This window comes from Pseudopipra pipra, chromosome 12 (genome assembly GCF_036250125.1).
Source record: "Pseudopipra pipra isolate bDixPip1 chromosome 12, bDixPip1.hap1, whole genome shotgun sequence".
In the NCBI taxonomy this organism is placed as follows: domain Eukaryota; kingdom Metazoa; phylum Chordata; class Aves; order Passeriformes; family Pipridae; genus Pseudopipra; species Pseudopipra pipra.
The window spans coordinates 6353141-6373651 of record NC_087560.1 but is presented as its reverse complement, the minus strand read 5'-3'; the positions used below and the strand labels follow the sequence as shown (position 1 = coordinate 6373651).

The 20511-nt window shown below is 37.4% G+C and overlaps 1 protein-coding gene across 1 annotated transcript in view; it reads right to left on the bottom strand.

The window, feature by feature from the left end:
- Positions 1-1362: 1362 nt before the first annotated feature.
- Positions 1363-20511, bottom strand: part of LRRC49 (leucine rich repeat containing 49) — a 41558-nt gene continuing 22409 nt past the window's right edge. Inside the window, exons 10-16 of the mRNA XM_064668703.1 lie at positions 15339-15422; positions 11193-11344; positions 9915-10152; positions 8457-8642; positions 5353-5462; positions 4516-4669; positions 1363-2479 (exon numbers count right to left, since the gene is read on the bottom strand). Of these exons, the coding sequence (XP_064524773.1) occupies positions 2273-2479; positions 4516-4669; positions 5353-5462; positions 8457-8642; positions 9915-10152; positions 11193-11344; positions 15339-15422 (1131 nt within the window). The 3' untranslated portion in view covers positions 1363-2272. The remainder of the gene's footprint in view (positions 2480-4515; positions 4670-5352; positions 5463-8456; positions 8643-9914; positions 10153-11192; positions 11345-15338; positions 15423-20511) is intronic.

Sequence of the window (20511 nt, the reverse complement as noted above, 5' to 3'; positions counted from 1 at the left end):
CCTGCAGAAGCTGGAACTGCTCCACCCACCCCCTTCACAGAAATGATGTGAAGTAACTGATGGATGCAAAACACTTTTCCATGATCATTTCTACACTGGTTATTTCTCTAATGTAAACTCTCTTTTGCTCACATTTTGCAGGGTCTTCATTTGTTCCCCTAATAAAATGCACCATAAAACGAGAGTGCAATTTTCCAGTGCAAAGGGAAAAAATCCTATCAAATACACTAATCTTCCTATAAATTCCATGAAGCAGTTCAAAAAGCCCAGATGGGCGACTGTTTCTATTAAATTCTCTCAAGTGCTGGAGCAGCTTCTTCAGGAATTTTAACATTTCCTTAGAATTTAAGTGACTTAACCTCCACTACATTCTATAAAGGCTGAAAACCAACCACCTGCAAGTATGGTCTAGAACATCACCTATAACATAAACCAAATGGAAAACTGCATTACCATGATGGATGTCACTGTTAACCTGGGACATGCTCTGAAAATGCATTCTCTCTGACAAATTAGATACAGCACCTGGACCAGAATGCAAGCAGATCCCAAAACACCTGATTCCTGCTACTCATTCAAGGTTGAGAGAGTTTGGTCTGATTAACCTGGAGAAGGGTCCAGGGAGACCTCAAACTCTTTCCAGTACCTAAAGGGGCTCCAAGAGAGCTGGAGAGGGACTTTGGACAAGGGTATGTGGTGATAGGACAAGAAGGAATAGCTTTAAATTGAAATAGGGCAGATTTAGATTAGATATAAGGAAGAAATTCTTCCCTGTGAGGGTGGTGACGCCCTGGCACAGGTTGTCCAGGAGAGCTGTGGCTGCCCCATCCCTGGAAGTGTTCAAGAACAACCCAAACCTTCCTATGATTCCATGATTTTCAAGGCATAAAAACCTACTCAACTGTATCTGCATCTCTGCTTTGCCAGAGAGTCTTTTCCAGATAAAGTTTAAAAATAAATTCAGTTCTGAGCCATAGAAACCCTTGCAGGAAGTTTTCTTTGGTTTGTTTTTTATAAATGAGCTTAAGTAAAATAAGAACAATATGAACAAAGTAAAACAATGCACTAAGATTCTGGATTCTTTTAGTTAAAATACAATGGAACTAAAAAATTAAGTTTAAATGGCACAACTTTCTACCTGGGCATGAATGCCAGCCATGGGAATCAGCTGGACCTGCTACCAGTTCTTAAGTTGAATTTCTGGACAGAAGCTGGCAAGATGTTTACAGTGGAATTTGCTGTACTATGGAATGTGGGGTTTTTTCTACCCATTCACAGTTGATTTTAGGGGCAAGTAGTGTCTCATCTCTTCATGCAGCATTAAGTCTTTTCTTTGCACACAGTACTTCTTTACAGTATCTGTGAAGGGTAAAATTGAAGAATTTATTTTTATTGATAATATGAAATTTCACACAGTCACACAGAAATGAATTACAACTCAATAGTAGTCATCAATCTCTTTACCAAATGTAATGCATGCACTTTAGCTCATTTGATCTTGGCAAACTTCAGAAGTAAATAACTTAGTAATCAAGAAACAAAATAAATTATATTAACATATTTTAACACAACAAAAATAAAGCTTAAGTGAGCTACCTTGAGTTCATATTTTACCTATAATAATTCACACAAACTTATTAGTGAAATTAATGAAAAACATTTGAAATCAAGTTTGGGCAATTTGTTCAGTTGAGAATCAGGCTCATTAAATGTCAATATGCTGAGCACTCATGACACTGATGTGAAAAAGTGTTCTATAATCTCACAGGTTAAGCAACAATAATAAGTCTTCATCGAGTTTAGGGTGTAAAAATAATTTATTAGCTTTTGGTCATAAAAAAATCAGCTACTATTTTTGATTTTTTTTTTTTCCTAAACAGCAGCAGTCAAAAAGGTGACAATTGAAAAGTGTTCAATAAAAAAATAAGGCAAGCATTGTAAATTTGTTCCTCAAAAATCAATGCTGCAGCACTACAGAATCAAGGGTAGCAGAAAAAAAATAAACAATAACTTAGTAAAACACGACAATCACCGAGTTACCTCACCAATGCTATTTCACTGCTTTAGTTGGCCAAGGAAGCATTGTTGAAGCAGTATGAAAGTAAACTTGTATTTCAAAATTACTGACAGTTGATTAAGATTTAAAGGCATCCCTCTGGGTGGGGAGGTGAAGTGTGCCATAGTGATGGTAATTTTATATTCTACTGGATGAAGTTTGTAAAACAGGACGGAATTCTGATCCCAAAAGCTTGCAAGGCAACACTCCTTGGCTCTACTGTTTTTGCTCAGTGATCCTCTGCAAGCAGAGCTTCATGTAGGAATTTTTATTGCGGATTTCTATCACTGCATCCCTGACGAGCTCGATGAACATCTGAGGCCAGAGCTTCTGCAGCGACTCGTTCTTCAGGTTGATGTCAGCTGCCTCTTTCACCAAGTTCTCCACGTATGTCCGGCAAAATGTTTTCCTTTCCTTGATTTCCTGCATGAGAGAACCATCACACGTTGTATAAGGAAGAGGGGGGAAAAAATGGTTAAATGAGAGTAAATAAAAAAAAAACCAAACACAGAAATTTCATGAATTAAGGGACGTAGCAATTAACAGGCAAAGAGGTTATTGTGCACTTTCTTCTCTTAGTTTTAAGTCTCATGGCCCAGGGTCTGTGTTGAGCCACAGAATCTTAGTGTATTCATAATATCCATTGTATATTAATTCATTACTTATCTGAAATCAACTTTTAAGTGGTCATAAATAACTTTTAACAGCATTAACTATTTTTGTTGCCTCCTGGCATCACAGTGAAAATTTACAGAAACTATAAAGCACTAAACCACTTTTCTTCCTTCTCTCCCTTTCCAGCACTTCATCATCACAGTACAACAGTTGCAGAGTACATGTTTATCTACCTGCCCTAACAAGCATATTGCCATAGAAAAACATGCCAGTACATATCCTTTTCAACAGGCACTCTGGCAAGTGCATGGTTCCTAATGAGCATTACATTAGATACTGAAGCAAGCTGAACCTTTAAAAATTAATAAAAAGATACGGTGCCTTGTGCAGCTACTAGCTCTGCATTTTAGTAACTCCAACAGTAATCTCTGTTTCTGCAAAGTTTCTATAAAATGCCATCATAAGCTTTGAACAATTAGTTATATCAGTGCTAAATGTCTAACCAGTTTGATTTACGGCATTGTTTAAAATGCTAGATCATGCTTCAGGCCACCCAAACAGAAGTTTTCTTCAATGAGAGATGAAGAAGAGAAAATACTTTCCAGTGGTTTCAGCTAAAAACCCAAATTATTAAACAATGACTCAAGACTGTCATCTTTACCAACATGGTTATTGAGGTGCATTTATCATGTCAGTTTACTGCTGATGGGGAACTGGAAGCAGCTGGTTTTGCCTATCTTACATCCTGCAATATCTGCTGCAAACATAGTGCTATAGCCAAGGACAAGGTGGGAATTGCTGCACTGGGAAGAGAAAACAATACATATATTTAATGGACTGCACAAATACCAAGCTTATTTTGTTTTATTATATTATAGTGCTTGTTCCATGGTAAAGGACAAGAGGAATACCTCACTGCCTTACTCCATGCTATTCAAAGTTTTAAGAGCTACAATCACAGCTTTTGAAACCAAAATGTTTTCTTAATTTAATCCCTCCACACATGCAGTCACTGTCTCTGCTCTATGCTGTGGATCTGAGATAACAAAGCCACAGTGCAATAACTGAATTCAGTGATTACTGAACTTGCTTAAATTTCTTGCACTAGAGGATTCATCTATTTCTACACAAGTAAAAAGCAAATAATGGGACAAATGTGGCAATTAGGGTGTATACAGCTAGAACTCATGATGATTGCTCAGAAAGGAGACTGTGGCTGAAAGAATCATGTTCCCTCTGGGAACAATTTCCCTCTGCCCAAGCAAAAGAGTGAGCAGATCAGAAACACAAACTAAAACAACCGTGACTGATGCACTTGTCTGAAACAAGCCAGCTTGCAGTTTTATTAATAATTAAACCTAACACATTTCATATATGTTTACTTGCCTGTAGCTCATTTAAAAGCTAGGAAAGAGCTCTTTATTACTACAGCCTACACTCTCTAAAGTGTTGTCTCAAGGTGTTTCTTCACCAATTCATTTTGGGAAAATCTAACACGTGCAATATACATTTTTCTTTGTAAAAAGCTGTGCTCACTTCTTATATTTTAATAATTGAGGTACATTTTGTCATGAACATAAGGCTCGTAGGTGAGAATGTATTTCTGAGACAGTGGCACTGTTCAGCAACTACCTCAGTAACGAGAAACTGAGCATTTTCCAATATTCTGCCAAAGATCAGTCAGATGAAGTGTTTGATCAGGTATGTAAATATGTTAAGCAGTGATATTTTAAAACCATCATTCTCAACAGCACAACTGAAACTTGATATCTAGACAAATTCCATGGGTAGTAGCCTAAGGTTACCTAATAGAGAATGAAAGTATTTTTTAATGATACACTTACCTCAAGCTTTTCCATATGGAAGTCCTTTGTCATGTAATTCAATGTTGCTCGAGTTGTGCTTTCCCCTCCATTTCTTCTGTTATCACTACTTTCCTCACTCCCAACCCCAGATTTCTTGCCCTTTCCCTCTAGCAGATAATGGAATTGCTTCCTCCTGTGAAAAGATAAGAGGTTTACAGTCCTAATTATTGGAATTTTTTTCAAGTGCAGATGTTTCTAGTGATTGTGAGGGTTTTTTTTTTCTCCTTTTGAACATATATTTTTGAGCTTTCAAGTATATTGCATCCTCAAGTTATTGGAAATACATATGATTCTAGATAGTCCTTCATTAATTTGCCTCTATACAATTGACCTTGACATATATCACACAGCATCTCCTAAATAGGAAGTCTTGCAGCTTAAACTTGTATTAAGTACTCATTTATAGAAGACTAAAAATAGAGGGGTTTAAGCACCTCTTTTTTACAGTACAACTCCTAAATCTGTTAACTGTTACAGTCACCCACTATAAAATACCCACGAAAAATAGCCAGTTTTCATTGTGAAAGTCCACAAGTCTTCACCAATACCAATACAACTGGAGAACTGAACAAGCAGTACATTTGTGTGCATGTGCCTTTTCACTTTACTCAGCAGACTTCATACAAATTGTGTGAAAACCTCTGGCTACAAAGACCAGGAGATGGTTACACTTGTGCAATATGCAGAGGACTTATCAGCTGTAGGACAGAATTTGTGAAATTATCTTTTTACCCAAAAAGAATTTACCACAACAGTGTGCAAAAGAATTAAACAACACGTTCTGGACAAATCTCAGTTCTGTTCATTGTGTTTTACCTGGATTCTCCAAATAATGAAAGTACACGATAATGTGGCAGCTCAGAAGATGCTACATATGCCAGGATGCCAAAGAGCCTTTCTGCCTTTACAACATCATCTTCAGTGACCTGTGAGGGAGTGGAAAGGCAACAAAAAGGAAAAAAGTTACATTTTAAAATTAGCACATTCGTATTTCATGACACACGTACGTGGAGAATTAACTCAGACTTGTTACACAGGGCACTGCAAACAGATCTGTTCCAGGCACATCTTCAAAACAGATTTGCTTTTACTGGCACTTCCAATGTACTTTAGAAGAAACCAAATGGGGTAGTGGTGCTTGTTTGATTTCCTGTAATCCTGGAAATTCCAATCTATGTACTGTGTGTCATGACAGTCTTTGTGAAATGAGGAATTTCATAACAGTTTCTTACATTGATTTTCTAAAGGCCAGACACAGCAATTCTGCTCCATATTGCCTGCACTTGCAGAAGGTCTACTGGAAAATTTCTGATTAAATTATGCTGGAGAAAGATTCTGGGCATGCACATGTGAAAAGGTAAGTTACAGACTCTCCTGTTTTGGCAGAATCGTGGAGAAGACCTTACAGAAAGAGAGGCTTTAAAAGGGGAAAAAAAAGTATTTTCTCTGCATTTTTCAACTCCCAAAAATAAGTGTTCCTCCATTACACTTCTCTAAATATCAACCATACTGTTGTGTCAACACTAAGTTACAGATGTCTCTTTAAGTTAATTTTCAGTGCTTGAAAAGTTTTCAGAATTCATTTTATACAAAATTGAAAAGTGTAAAGAAGGTGAAGGGGCTCATTTTTTGGTGGTGGTTGTTATTGTTTTCTGTTTGTCTTGGCTCATAACCTCTGGAGACCATGGCCTGTGGATGGCCAGACTGTGAACTGCCTTCAACTGCCAAAAGTTTGTTGGCACAGTTTCTGGACTCCTGGCTTTCCACTGAGAGCAGAAGCAATCTTTATGAGCATCTAAATCTGACCTGGATAACACTGGATGATGAAACTTACTCACTGACTTCTTAACTTCTGGATCAAATTTAATTTCCGTTCATCCTGTAACATATTTTGGGAGAGCAACCCATTATTAAATAAACTTCAATACTCACAATATTTACTAAGCAGTTCCAGACAAACTTTGTGTTCTATATTATTCAAATGTATGACTAAAATGGAACTTTGATCCACATTAACAGACTTCTATTATATTCTTGTTTAATGTTTATGGACTATTCAATCTACTCTTGCCTAAACTATACTGCAACAGTATAATGCAGGGATAAATTCACCAGAGAAAACACAGACCAGGAAATTAGAAATGTAAAGTCAACTCCATTTTCACAGTGTTTAGATTTGTTCATTTTCACTTAAAATTAAATAAGTCTTACTTAGTAGCCTAGGAGTAGATGGTCTTGCTGAACAGCCTGTAACAGAAGAAAGGTCTAAAACAAAGAGCACAGAAGGCAGCTAGGGAAACAAAGCCCACTGCAGGCAGAAATGCCTGCTGGAGAAAAAAGTGATTTTAATGTATTTATTTATGTTAAGAGAAGCATAAGGACCAGGTCAACAGAGACAGCAATGCTGAATACACTCTCCAGTTCACAAAAACTCATGTTCTCTTTCTTACTGCAGTGCATTGTTTGCTCCATTAATCACAAAAAGATTTAACGGTAGTATCACATAAATGTAAGGCTTCAGGCCTGGGTCCTGCCAAGTGCAGGGGACAGGCACCAACTGTGCCAACAGGCCCAGCTCAGGGAATGTGGTGCATCTGTCACATTGTGTGCCACACCACAGCTCTACAGCTTTCTGTAGGGTTTGGTAACTGCAAACCTTGGCAATTTGGAATTAATCTGAGATTACTGTCACTGGGAAAAACTTGGTGTTTCTCAACTAAGAGAGTTTGCTTCTTCACAGTAAATGTAACAATTGGACAAGGGAATAGAATCATTGTTGGGGGCTTCTAGCCTGGAACATGAACTGGAGAAAATAAAAGCTTTGTTATGCAGGGGTTTTTTTATAGTTTAAAAGTGCCAGAGTTACGCAATTTATTTAGTTAATTCAGTTAGTATATATTGCTTTTACTTCACAGCTCTGTGAACCTCAGAGTTGGCAACATAAGAGCCTCCACAAACATTGCACACAAATGGTGATCAGAACAGCAGAACCCGCACATTTCCCTTTCTGTCATCTAAATGATTCTCTACAGCTGATCTAAGGTCTGAGAACACACTTCAGGGGTTGTGTTCTTTACACTGAAGCAGTATTTTCCATTACTGATGTTAATCCAAAAGGTGATATACATCTGCAAAGCTGGATGCCATGATTTCTGCTGTAGGATAATGAAAAACAGCAATCAGAGCTCATCTCTTTCCTCAGCTTGGCTATGACACTTTTCAAATGATTAATGACACTAGGAAAAAAGTTGTGTGCATGCACATCTTCATACAGTGTGGTCTGGCTGAAAAAATTTGTTGAGGACAAAAATGTTCTTGTCATACATATTTAAGATGTGATATATGTCCTACAGAAAATCGTGCTGTGCTACGTGTGCTCCATTTACTCAATTCTCCCCAAGAAATACTAAAGTCCAAGTTTTCCTTCAGAGACTGAATTTCCTGACCTCGAGATTGTAACAAAAAGTCTACTTAAATAGTTGTGTTACTTTTCCCTGTGATAGCCTTAAAGAAGAAAACATGATTCTATGATATTTTGTAACACTGGGCATTTTAAATTTTAAATAATCAGATGCTGTAAATCACTAAGGAGTCTGTCAAACACACACTTTTGCATAAGTATTCAATGTCAGCACTGTGATCTTCTCAAACACAATAAACAAGTGCCTCTTAAAATCAAGTAAAATCATGGAGTTATTTAATATTAATTGCACGTATTCAATATTATTAAATTGTGTTAATTTTAATATCTATTTCACAACAAATTACATGGTGAAGTCTACTTACATTTTTTCCCCCCAGTACTGAAAAGACCCCGACAGGGCTGTGCTCATTTTATCATCAATTCATCTGCTCTTTTAAAAACCAACGCTAACTGACCCCGTGAGACCAATCAGAAGAAAGGAGGGACACTGTCCTACCTTCACTCCATTTATCTTCTGCAGACTGAAATGGTTCAGCCTGAACAGCACATAGTATTTCCACAGGGTGAAGTTCACAACCGGGTTTCCCTGAGGATCGACCGTCAGCTGCTCCACGCGATGCATCTCGGCCAGGGCGTTGAACTGCTGCAGCGCCACCAGGTTTGTCTCCTTGAACTTCAGGTGCTGAGAAAGGTCAAACCACAGCAAGCTCCATAAATAAACAGCAAAGGGTGAACCCACTGTTTTGTGCCACTCCATTTGTGAAACTCGGATAAACAGCCGTGGGGCTGGTGAAGCAACTGAGCTCTTTTCCGCTTGAGGTCTTTGTAGCAAAACACATCAGTGTTTCAACTGCTTATACATTACATATATTAAGAGATGTCAACTTCACAGCCCCCAAGGAACTCATAAATCCTTTACTAACAGCAATATTTTCAGTGTTACAAAAAGCAACGATACTACTTGAGCAATGTTTACTTTAATTCTGCAAGTAAAGCAGCTGCAACATCTACACATAAAAGTAAATGCAACACACGTTTGCAAAAATCTGACTTTTTTGGGCACAACACGCTGGCTAAGTCATACCCTGCTGTGTTTGAACCGTGCCCTACACTAATGATCCTATGAGCATCATATATCTGGCTACACAGCAGCATTATTGAGGGAAAGAGAAGGAGAAAAAATTGACAGGGAATATAAAAATTTAGTTTAAGATTCTGCTATCACCCACAAATTCCACTTCTCCCCTCCCCTCACCCAAAACTATTGTTTCATTAATATGGATAAATTTGTCTCAAGCTCCCCACAAATTTATCTATTTCAATTAAACCATGAAGTTTTGTTATACTCAAAACCTTGAAAAGCAGCAGGGAGTCATACTGCCTGAGTTACAAGTTGCTTATGTATGTCATCTTTATTTTACTACTTGCTTCAAAATGACTGATTTAAACATCCAAGGAGAAAAATGAAAAAGAGACATACTAAAGAGACATCTTATTTATGTTGCTTGGCTTCATCAAGAACTGAGTAATTCCAAGAGCTGTACTGACTGAGTTAGCTATTCCCTTCGATTTTACTTCTTTCTTTTTATCCTATCAACTATCTAATCTTTGCACTCACAACACAAACGAGGTCCTCCTGATACCATGGATCCATAACAATATTATAGAGTAGCATGACTGTATTTACACACCAGTTTTTCAACTTCAAAATAATCAGCTAGTTCAAAGGAATTAAAAGAAATAAAAACCAGTCTGAAAAGGAATCTAAACTGAAGTATTGATTTTTAAGAAGTATCAAGTTAAAGTTGGCATTATAATACCAAGAAAAGATGTAAATTCATAACTGTATCTACTGACATGAAGCCACTCAAGGGTGACAGTGCCAAAGGAAGGTTCCATTAGGAAATGCACCTTCCATAGCTGTTCACAGAGCTGAAACCTGAGGCACACTCACCACACAATTAGGGAATTTCATCTTCAGTTTTGCCAACACTTGAACAATTTCATCAAATTCTATGAACATAAAGGAGACTGTGACAATAATTCCAGCTGTTTGAACACTCCAGTTCCGATCCAGGCACTCCAGTGCTCCTGCACCATACAGGCCAAGAGTGTCCCCTTCCACTTCCACTAAATGAGACTCTAGAACAGACAAGCCTTGTACTGCACTGCTCAGAATTGCATCAAGAGACCTGCAAAGGAAATAAAAACACAGTGATATAAATGACACTATTTTGAAATAATAACATCAACGAATGACAGCCCTTACTTTCACCAAAACCCAGCTGTCAAACACAATGGCATTTCTCAGCATTCATTCATTTTCAGGACCCCACCTGGTGCTGGTTCAAAACCACTGAAGGCTGGAAAAATCCTCTTTCAATCAAGTAACACTGCAAATGTTTTACTTCTTCAGCAGAAGGGCTCTGGGTGTATTTGAGTTGGTGGAGGGGTAAAATTAAATAAAGAATCCATTCATATTTAAAAAACTGCTTAAAAATGTTAACTCAGAATGCTAACCTAGCATATTTGGTGTTGCTTTAGATATCTAAACACAACTTCAAACAATGTATTTATTTAAGCAATGTCCCCTTCACATTGTGTTTGCCATGTGAAACGTAAGAGTTATGACACGAGCAATCACTCAAGCATTTAAGTAAGTGTGTTTTAAACTATATAATGCCAGATGGCCACCTTTTAGATGCAAATAAGCAAGCTAAAAAGATAATATATTTTAAACCAAGAATACAAAAATTATCTTAGTTTTATTCCTAAGTCAAAAAACTGCTACTGATAAATATCATGGGTGTGAAAGCAGTCCAATAGAAGATGCTGCTGTTCAAACTAAGAGCATGAATTCAACTGTGAAACCTCCTGATACACAAAGAGGTTACAAATGTTTGCAATGCCAATATATCTTCATTTTGTTCATTTCAACTGAAGGCAACAATCTAAGTTGCCAAGGAAATGAACAGTCTTAAGGCGGCTCGGGAATTCATATTTAACATTTCTTGCAAACACGAAGTTGTCCACTTTTTAGTAAAATCACCTAATAATTTAGCTTGCTGTTTTATTACTTTTTAAATACTTATTACCCTTTGACCAGTAGTAATAAGTAAGACATCTTTTCAGGATTGATTTGGATATAGTACTTTTGACAATGTCATACAGTGAGAAGTAGCAACCTGGAATGTAAGGCACGAACAAGTAGAAATATTATCCAATAAAATACCTGCTTTCCTCAGGAAATACATATGCAGCACTGCCATTGATCTGACAGGGCTCATTGTCCTTATCCTGGTTTAAAGAAGCCTCAAGGGCTGTTCTGTTCTGCTGGATCTCCCACTGACGAGCAATGTTACAAATCGTTAACCGCTTCTTTTCCTGAGACAAGATACAGGAGTCATATTAAGTTAAGACAGGGCAGTATCAACACATCTGTTTGTTCTGAAAGAAAAATGCTGCTTAATGAAAACATTTTAAATGTTTCAAACTGAAGAAATGACAGTACTGGCTGGTGGTTATTCATTAAAACCAAGGTGCCATTCCAGTGCCAGTTTGCGTAACTGACAGCAAACAATTTCACAGGATTTGCAGTAACAGAAACAAGCAAAGTAACAAAATAAATCCACAACTTAGGAAAGCATAAAGTTAAAATATTTAGTTTGGATAATCACAAGTCTCATTTTGACAGTCTGGAGCTGCCTGTAACACTCCTCCCACAAAACAGGGCACACTGTTGTCCCACCCCCAACACTTCAGCTGAGACAGCCATGCAGCTGCTTTAAGGCTTCAGAGGAATTGCAACATACTCTGAAAAAAATCATCTTCTGAAAAATGGAAAAGGTAGATTTTATAAAACCAGAAAATTAAAATTACCTTCATGATCGACACAGGGACAGGACTACAACAGATCTAAGTTCAAATATTCTGTAATAGTTTTTTTAGAGAGTTTTTGTATTCTAGGCTGCTCTTGTCAATAAACCAGTATTTTAAAACTCTATTAAGTATTTGTTCTTGTGTAATCATGCAAATCATGTCAAATAACCACCTATATATAAAGAACAGGAGGTGTTCTATTGCATCATATAGATATGAATGATTTATTATAGCCAACTCAGAAACCTTTAGAAGGATAAAGAAAAAGGTGCTTTGTAAGAACTCATGGATTGGCAGCTGAACTCTCACAAATGAAAGCTTGATTTGTTTTTTCTGAACTAGATGTAATTTTCAGAATCAGTCATCTCACTGATGTATTCATCTCAGTCAAATTTGAATAGTGACTTTGAATTTCTGAGAGGAAAATATTATACAGGAGCTTAGCATAAATTAAGTTTACATCCCCCCCAAAAAATATCAACACTAACCACAAAATTATAGTCCCTTTTATCAAATAGGGGAAAAAAAAGATAATTTATTTGATATGTCTATGGAGAATGGCAGGGGACCAGGGTAACTCTAATTTTACAATTTGAAATTAACACTTTTGATACATTAAGCATGACCTATAGACACTATGGTCCTGGTTTTAACCTATAAAAGTAACATGTGACTCTTACCATCACATTTTTACATAATTCCTTTCACACTGGGTGAGTTCTGGACATTTCTGCAATGCAGTTCACCAAGAATGTTCCTGACACTACTCAGTGTTGGAAATATGAAGTGTAAAGCTCTACAAATGAATATTTCTTTGAAAACCAGAAGATAATAGATTAACCAAAGAGCAAGCTCCTGCTGCAGCTATAATCCTCAAACAGCACAATTCATTTCAATGACTGATGATGGAGCTTCTAGTCCTTAAACAGTGACAAAAATCACATCCATAATTGTCTAGAACTGAACTGAAAGTACACGGAAACTACTACTTTTGGAAGTTTTTCCATTTAAAGAGCTCACAACTCTATTTCCCATTCCATTTGCCCAGAGAGTTCTGACACTGTCCTGTTAGAGGACACTTCCAACTTCAGTGATGACTGGGCTCCATGTAACAAAGTGGGGCAAGCTGAAAGAAGCAGCATTTCTTTTCCAAACACCTTTAGAAAATTCTGTTTGTTCTTGAGGCAGAGGGTCTCCTCACCACCTTAATTACTGTACAGCTCTTCGTTAGTGCCCCCAGCTGTGGGCTGCTGGATTCCTACAGAGCTTTGAAAACTTCCAAGAACACATTTCACAAAGAGCACATTTTAGAGGTGTGAAGATCCTGCTAGCAATAACTTTTTCTTGTTCCAGTAAGTATTAAGTTTAACCTCTGTTGGAAATGAATTACATTCTCTACAGATTTCAAATACATCTCAAAGTTTACCAGAAGAGTGGGTTGGAAGCAATAAAAAAATAGTGTGGAAAAAGAGATGAAGAAACCCTGCTGTTTGGGCAGACAAGTATCAACAAGAGAAAAAAAAAAGAGATGACCTTGATGAAATTAATGTTTTCAATGCAGTGCAAACAGCAAAATAGTGATTGCTTGCTACTGAATGAGGGCCTAGAATTTCATTTACACTTCATATAGTTTAAGAAAGTTTGGAGAAATGTGACTGTAACAAAAATTGCAGAACACAATTCTCTAAATATTTTCTTCAGACTGAACTCTGAAGAAAATTTTGTAGTCCATGACTTTTTGTGCTGGACATTGTATCTAAGAGCAGATTTGTTCCTTCAATGCAAATGTGTGGAACAGGAAAAAAGCCTGAATCATAAGGACCCATTTACAAAGGAAAGATATATGAAATCACCAAATCATACAAAAAAGATTGGTATTTGGCCTTTATGCCACTTTAATATTTGAAGATGAGAAATATACCTTTATTAAATTAAAAAAACTGCAATTTAATGCTGAAATCAAGTAATAATGGCATTACACATTAACAATAGTTTTTTCTTCTAAGGGAATTTTCCACTAGCAAAATGCCTCATGAAATCTATGCCATCAGAGCAAATGATTCCCCTGCTATAAGGAAATGGGACATCAAGAGTTAAGAACATGAACTACAAATAAACACCTACTTTTTTTTTTCTAGTCAGAGACACAGTTATATTTCCAGCAGCACAAATAATGCCATATGTGAATATTATTTACTAATTTCCCATTTCTTTGTGCTACTAAGAACTGGCACCAACACTTCCAACCTGAAGAGACTTTACATACATCACTATCTTACAGAAAAAAAACATTTCCAAACCCACAAAAATTCCCAAACCACAACACTGCTTAAAAAAACACCTCAAAAAACCAAAACTGTACCTAAGACTTTTTTATTATTTTTTTTTTAAACAGAAAATATATATGGATACAAATATATAGGAAATCAAAATATATTCTTAGGCACTAGACATGAAGCAGGTTTTTTTCCCCAATTCATATGTTTAGGTTCTTGAGGATTTTTTAAGACTTGTGGTTTTAATATACTTTACATTATTATTATATTTTAAAAATAATTTAAAAATACTTTTAATATGCTTATATAATTTTTTAATATACATTTTATTTGTGTCTTTTTATTTTTCAGAGTTATATACATTTGCTAAACTTCTTACAGCCTCCTGCAACTACTTTCAGTCTAATCCCCTTCCAGAAATATTATTTTACCTAGGAAACTTAATATGCATAGATGAACATTTTTGTTTGCTTGTTTGACTGCCAAACTGAAAGAGTTTTCAGTATAGCCATTACTGGATGACAAAAAAATTCAGGCACTTTTTTCTTCTCCAGAGGAGAATGATTTGGAGACAAATGGTGATATTCATGCAGCAAATGGAATGTGGATGCTCTCAGATCCTTGAACTTTGGTCTCCTATTAGGAACACAGCTCATTATTCAGCAGCCCCAGAAAGAGTATTCTGGAGTGCACCTCGGTCTCTCCTGCTCGGGATATTCCATCTCATGTGTCAGCACTACCCAGGCCAGCTGTGCTGGGAGATAAAGAGAAGTGTTCTCCTGACAAAGACAACAGCTGGAGTCTGGCTGTGCTCTCGTGGCAGCTTCACTCCTTCTGCAGAAAGGAACAACTTCAACGGGAAAGAACGAAGGGAAAACTACTTCAGAACCCCCTGCGTGGCTGCAGCCAGAGCACTCACCTGATATTGGGAGACCAAGGTCAAGGAATTTGAAATCACTGGAAAAGTTCTTTACTCTGCATTTAGGAAAATGAAGTTTGCCCCCCATTTACATGTGTCACACTCATGTATTTAACTGGGGTTTTTTGCTCAAGTATGACCTGCCTGTTTGACTGAAGAGAGTTTCAGTCATGGAGTGCACTGTTCAAGCTCTAAAAAGAGAGTTTAAAAACACCAGAGGCATACTGGGATACGTAAGATCTTCAGCAACAAAATATCAGAAGACAAATTATTGCTGTAATCTGTAGAACATCCATAGGAATACCTTAAGCAAGGTCTGTCTGTGGCTTTCACGCTTCCTTTCTTCCTCTTTCCTTGCTGCAACAGAGGCCATACGTCTTTCTTCTTCCTGGAGGTCAAAACAAAAAACCAAATTCCTAAAAGCAGGAACTAATCAGGTTCTGAAAAGTATTACTGATATATTATTAATATGGTTTTGTGTTGGTATTTGAAACGTAAATTTTCACTTCGATACCGTTTTAGAATTTTTATCATTTTAATGTTTCTAAGTATTAGTAAACCAATAAAATTATTAACTATAAAGGTACACAGAATAAACAGATAACTACTCCAAGTTAAAAGTAATATTTGTAAAGGTCTTTGAAAAAAGTAGAAAGCAAATGGCGAGTATGACAGTGAAAAAGAACATTTTTAAATATAACAGTGCAATACATCTTTGTATCTTTGTAGCAGATTTTGCAATTAGTAGGACTTTTTTTGCAAGAAAAGGCATGCAGCAAAAAAGAATGGGTTCTATTTATGCTTAATCATAATCCAAGACTAATTTGCATCATTATAAACTATTTCCAGGGGTTGCCTTCTCTCAATCATCAAGGCAACTTGAGAAGAAAAGGAACAAATAATTAGCATTATTTCTCAATATTATTACCTAATCAAGCAGAAGTCTCAAGAAGAAAACCATTGATTCCTAAACAATGAATTTGAAGTTGCTTAATTTTCCTGGTACAGCAATTTGATACTGCAATACCCCCATATTAGGTTGGATGCCTGTTGTTTACAGAAGTTTAAACATTCTCACAGTACAGTATTTTTAGAACATATAATTTCCAAGTAACAAAAGAAATGTTCACTATGAAGTAAAAAGTGTAGATTCCTTCCAACACAAATATTTGGGAAGCATACTTTAACTTATTTTGATTTACTTCACATGCCATTTGGGCATTTCTATTAAAGTGTCTTCCCAGAACATATGAAAAGTGTTTTCATTTCCCTCAAAATAGAAAGCTCCTGTCCTAACCTTTGCATTTTCTGGAAAAGTTATGAGTTAACAAAATTAACAAACAAAATATGAACTGAAAGCATCATCAACCATGAAGACAAATTGATATGTCAAAATTTCTACATAAATAAAACATGCTATGTTTAGAGGATTGTAAGAACCCCTAAGCACATGGGTGAGTGCTTACTGGAAGGGAAAACAAAACAGGAACTTCACACTTAGCATAAAACAATTTCCAAGCACAAGAAGTTTGGTTCATGTGACAGACCTACCCTGATCTGTGTACAGTCCCCCTGAAAGCCACTGACATACCACAGGTTTCAGCATCACTCTGAAAAGTGGTTAAACAACAGATTTCCAAATCATTCCTCCATGACTTTTTATCCTAATATCATGTATTAAACAAGAGGAGTACCTCAATGCAGATTAAGGCATAAGGCTTTGGCCAGAGCAAGCTTCTCTAACCCAAATGTATGCAAGAATTTCCCTGGAACATTAGCTCAGCCAAAAAATAAAATACACCCTAGTTTAACTCATTATTCATTAAGGCACAATGATAGAGAAAATCTGAATAAAGATCAAGGGCCACAGAATCCCAGAGCTGGAAGGGACCCACAAGGATCATCGAGGCAACTCTCAGCCCTGCACAGGCCCATCCCCAAGAGTCACACCAGGTGCCCCAGAGGATCATCCCAATGCTCCTGGAGCTCTGGCAGCCTTGGTGCTGTGCCCACTGCCCTGGGGAGCCTGGTCAGTGCCCAACCACCCTCTGGGGGAAGAACCTTTTCCTGAGATCCAACCTAACCCTGCCCTGACATAACTTCAGGACACTCCCTTGGGTCCTGTCACTGATCACCACAGAGCTCAGTGCCTGCCCCTCCTCTTCCTCTCCTAAGGAAGTTGTAAACTGGGTCAAATCTACATTTTATGGAATTCAAATCCATATATATTTCCTAATTAATCTTACACAATGCACGCAAACAATCTTAAAAAAACACATCCCCCTCAAAACCACAAAAATCCCCCAGAACACTGAAAAAGTCAGGAAACGAACCCCTAGATAATCTTGTCACAATTAGTTTTTACTATCATCACTTCTCTTTTAGAAAGAATTTCAGAAGAGCTGAAGCCATCTCTTTTCCTTGTTTCCCCTCACTATTCTGCTGTTACGCTCCATCGCTGTTCTGTCTCTAAACCAAGCCTTGCCGGACAAGGCGGGGATGCCTTTCCAGGGGGTTATTCCCGAGCTCACACGAATTCCATGAGCCGACAGCGCCCTCTGCCGCTACCGGGGCGCTACCGCAACACCCCGATCCTGCCGCTGTTCCAGGAGGAAACATCCAACAGCTGCTCATCCAGAACATTTGGGGAGAACCCCAAAGGGACCGCAGTGGAACGCACGTATTCGTCCTCACTGCTGCTCTGATACTCTGCAAACAAGTTCTTTTTCAACAAATGACACAAGTGACAGGAGAAGAAGGTGCTGGGTCGGCACACAGGCAATGCAGCATTTGATCACCACAGTACATCTACCTTATAATTATTCACATAATTGTACTGTAGATTAGAAACAGCTATAGTCTACTTGATATAAACTATTTTAGGTAATCAGAACCACATGGAGAATGTGAAGAATGGCCTGGAACATAATTTGCACTTTCAAGGCATGGAGAGACCCAACGCAGTACACTTAAAATACCCAACATTCAGCTCACACTTGCAGAAGGCAAACTGCTCTTTGTTTTGTACACCACAGAGGCTGATTTTAAACAGGAATGAAGTAAGAATAGTTCCAGTAGAAATATAGCCATGGAAAATTATTGGTAAAACATTTTGTCAAATATCACTTAAAGAACGATTCGACAATGAGCTACATCTCCTGTTTTTACTTTCAGCATTAAGTTGGTATATTTTCACAAGACCTGATTAAGGAGAAAGAATTATGATCCAGAATAATGATTGTAGAAGTTCCTGAAGTATCTTATTTTCCAGTGGAAAGAAAAGGGAACCTTCCCTAAAAAACCCAGAACACATTATGGTGGTGATGGAATACAGTAACAAATTCTACTCTGGATAAAGCAGTAGAACCTACTCCCTGATCAGCAATGAAATGTCTAAGCAAATAATCAAAACCAAACACAGCTCTCTTACTTTAGACATCCAAAACCTATAAAACCTCAATGAAAAGAAGCAAAATTTTACTTTTAAAGAGACACAGCTTGTCTTTCAATTTGGCAACCGCAGCACATTTTAAAGAAATATGCACTTGTGTATCATATTTACACACACATGTAGAAATATATATACACTTATCAAATTCTTTTGAGGAAGTCTATTTGAAGTGATGAATAGCAACTGTTCCTTGTTAAATAACTCCTCTGTAAGGACTATGTACTCATTTCATTCATATTTTGATATTTTATTACATGTCTGCAGACAATATTTGCTTACTCTTACCCAAGAGTGGAGGAAAACAGATTGGTCACAGCTAAACTAAAAGCACCACTGGGTAGGCCCCCTTTTGGAAGAGTTCAAACTGCAAAACACATTGAAAAAGCTTCAGTGCCCAGAAAAACAACCATTAGAGTGCTTTAACCAAAGTAAATAATTACAAATGCAGCCCGAGCCTGCCCTGACTGTAAGGCACTTCAACCTCACAAGCCCATTCCATGAAAATGTTCATCCAGTCCCATCACCCTGCAACCAAGGTGAGGTGAAGGTGCAGCTGAGAGACACACAAGTGACACTGTGGAATCAGTCCAGCCATGGTAATTCAGCCTCCTCCCCAGTCTCTAAGTCTCTAGGACTGATCTACCAAAGCTCAAGAAAGCAAAATATTTCCATGGAAAAAGTGGACAGGTTTTTCAGCTGAAAACCATCTTCTTGCGTGGACAAGGAACAAGTTTTTATGGGCTCACAGTGGAACTCAGTGTAGGTGTGTAACCTCCACTGATGCCACCACCACTGGGTTCCTGCCTCAGTGGTTTGAGAGCTTCAATCTCACATTCAAAAATGGCTTAGGAATGAGATGTCCTGAGAAAACACTGAATTCCTCACGGGTCAGGGTTTAAGAGTTGCCATAATACCACACAATCCCCTGAATAAAGGCAAATCTGCCCTGACTTAAGCAGTATTAGAACAATTACAATGCAAAAATGTTTTATTCCAAGTGCAGTGTATTTGATTCTCACAGCAGCTCTATGTTTCTGAACAGTTCTCTAAGGCAGAGACAGTTAGCACCAGACTTTTGCACCAAGGTTCCCTTTTTCCAGGGAATCCTATGGAAAAGGCCTGGCACCAAAGAGCATGTGTCTTATTGAAACCCAATGTGAATAAAGCTTCCAGATATCTCATAAAGTTTTGAAAATATCCTTAAGATTTTATTTTTTCTTGAAATAATTTTCCTGTCCCAGTGAAGTCAGCAGGTAAAAGTTAAAAGCAGAAGTAAAAATTGCATAAAACTCATCTCTTGAGCAGAAAATCTTCTGAAAAGATTAACAAAGAATTCCTAGTCAGAAAAAAACCACCACCATTCAACTCTCAGGTTGTTACAAGACAAAGCAACACTTAAGTTCAAAATGATCTGGGCACTTTTCAGGTTAATGAAGAAAAGATCCAAATATAATTAGAGTTTAGGTTCACTAATTGAGTGAGGAAAAGCACATACTCAATGCTGTATGTTCATTATCTCTCCAAGTAAGACCTACCCTTACAGGTGGTGGCCACAGGATGTTGCATTATGAGGCAGAACAGCTGGATTTGAGATTGTCAACTCTCAAATTTTATCACACATCTCAGGATACTTGTTATTTTTCCTTAAATCCCAGTGTCTTAAGTCATATGATTATCTGAGTAACACAGTTTTTACTGGAGAAAATATAGAGCACCCTCTATATGAGGAAAATGTTAAAAGGCTCAAAACCAGAAGGCAAATAAAGAATGCAAAGCACATTATTTTTACAAGTAAGTTTATGAGCAGCAGAAGTGGTGAAGCCTGGTTTTCTATGGTTTTTTGTCTTTGTGGTTCATTCTCTGATGTTTAACAAGGTGCAAACCCAGATTAAGTTCTTCCCATGGCTGTGCCTTTCTAAAAACTTTTTCCCAATTCAGATCCCATAGAGTCTAAAAAGGAGTTTGAGCTCTTTCTAACAGTTTTTCCCATCACTGAGATTTCTACCACGATCATCCCCTCTTGAGA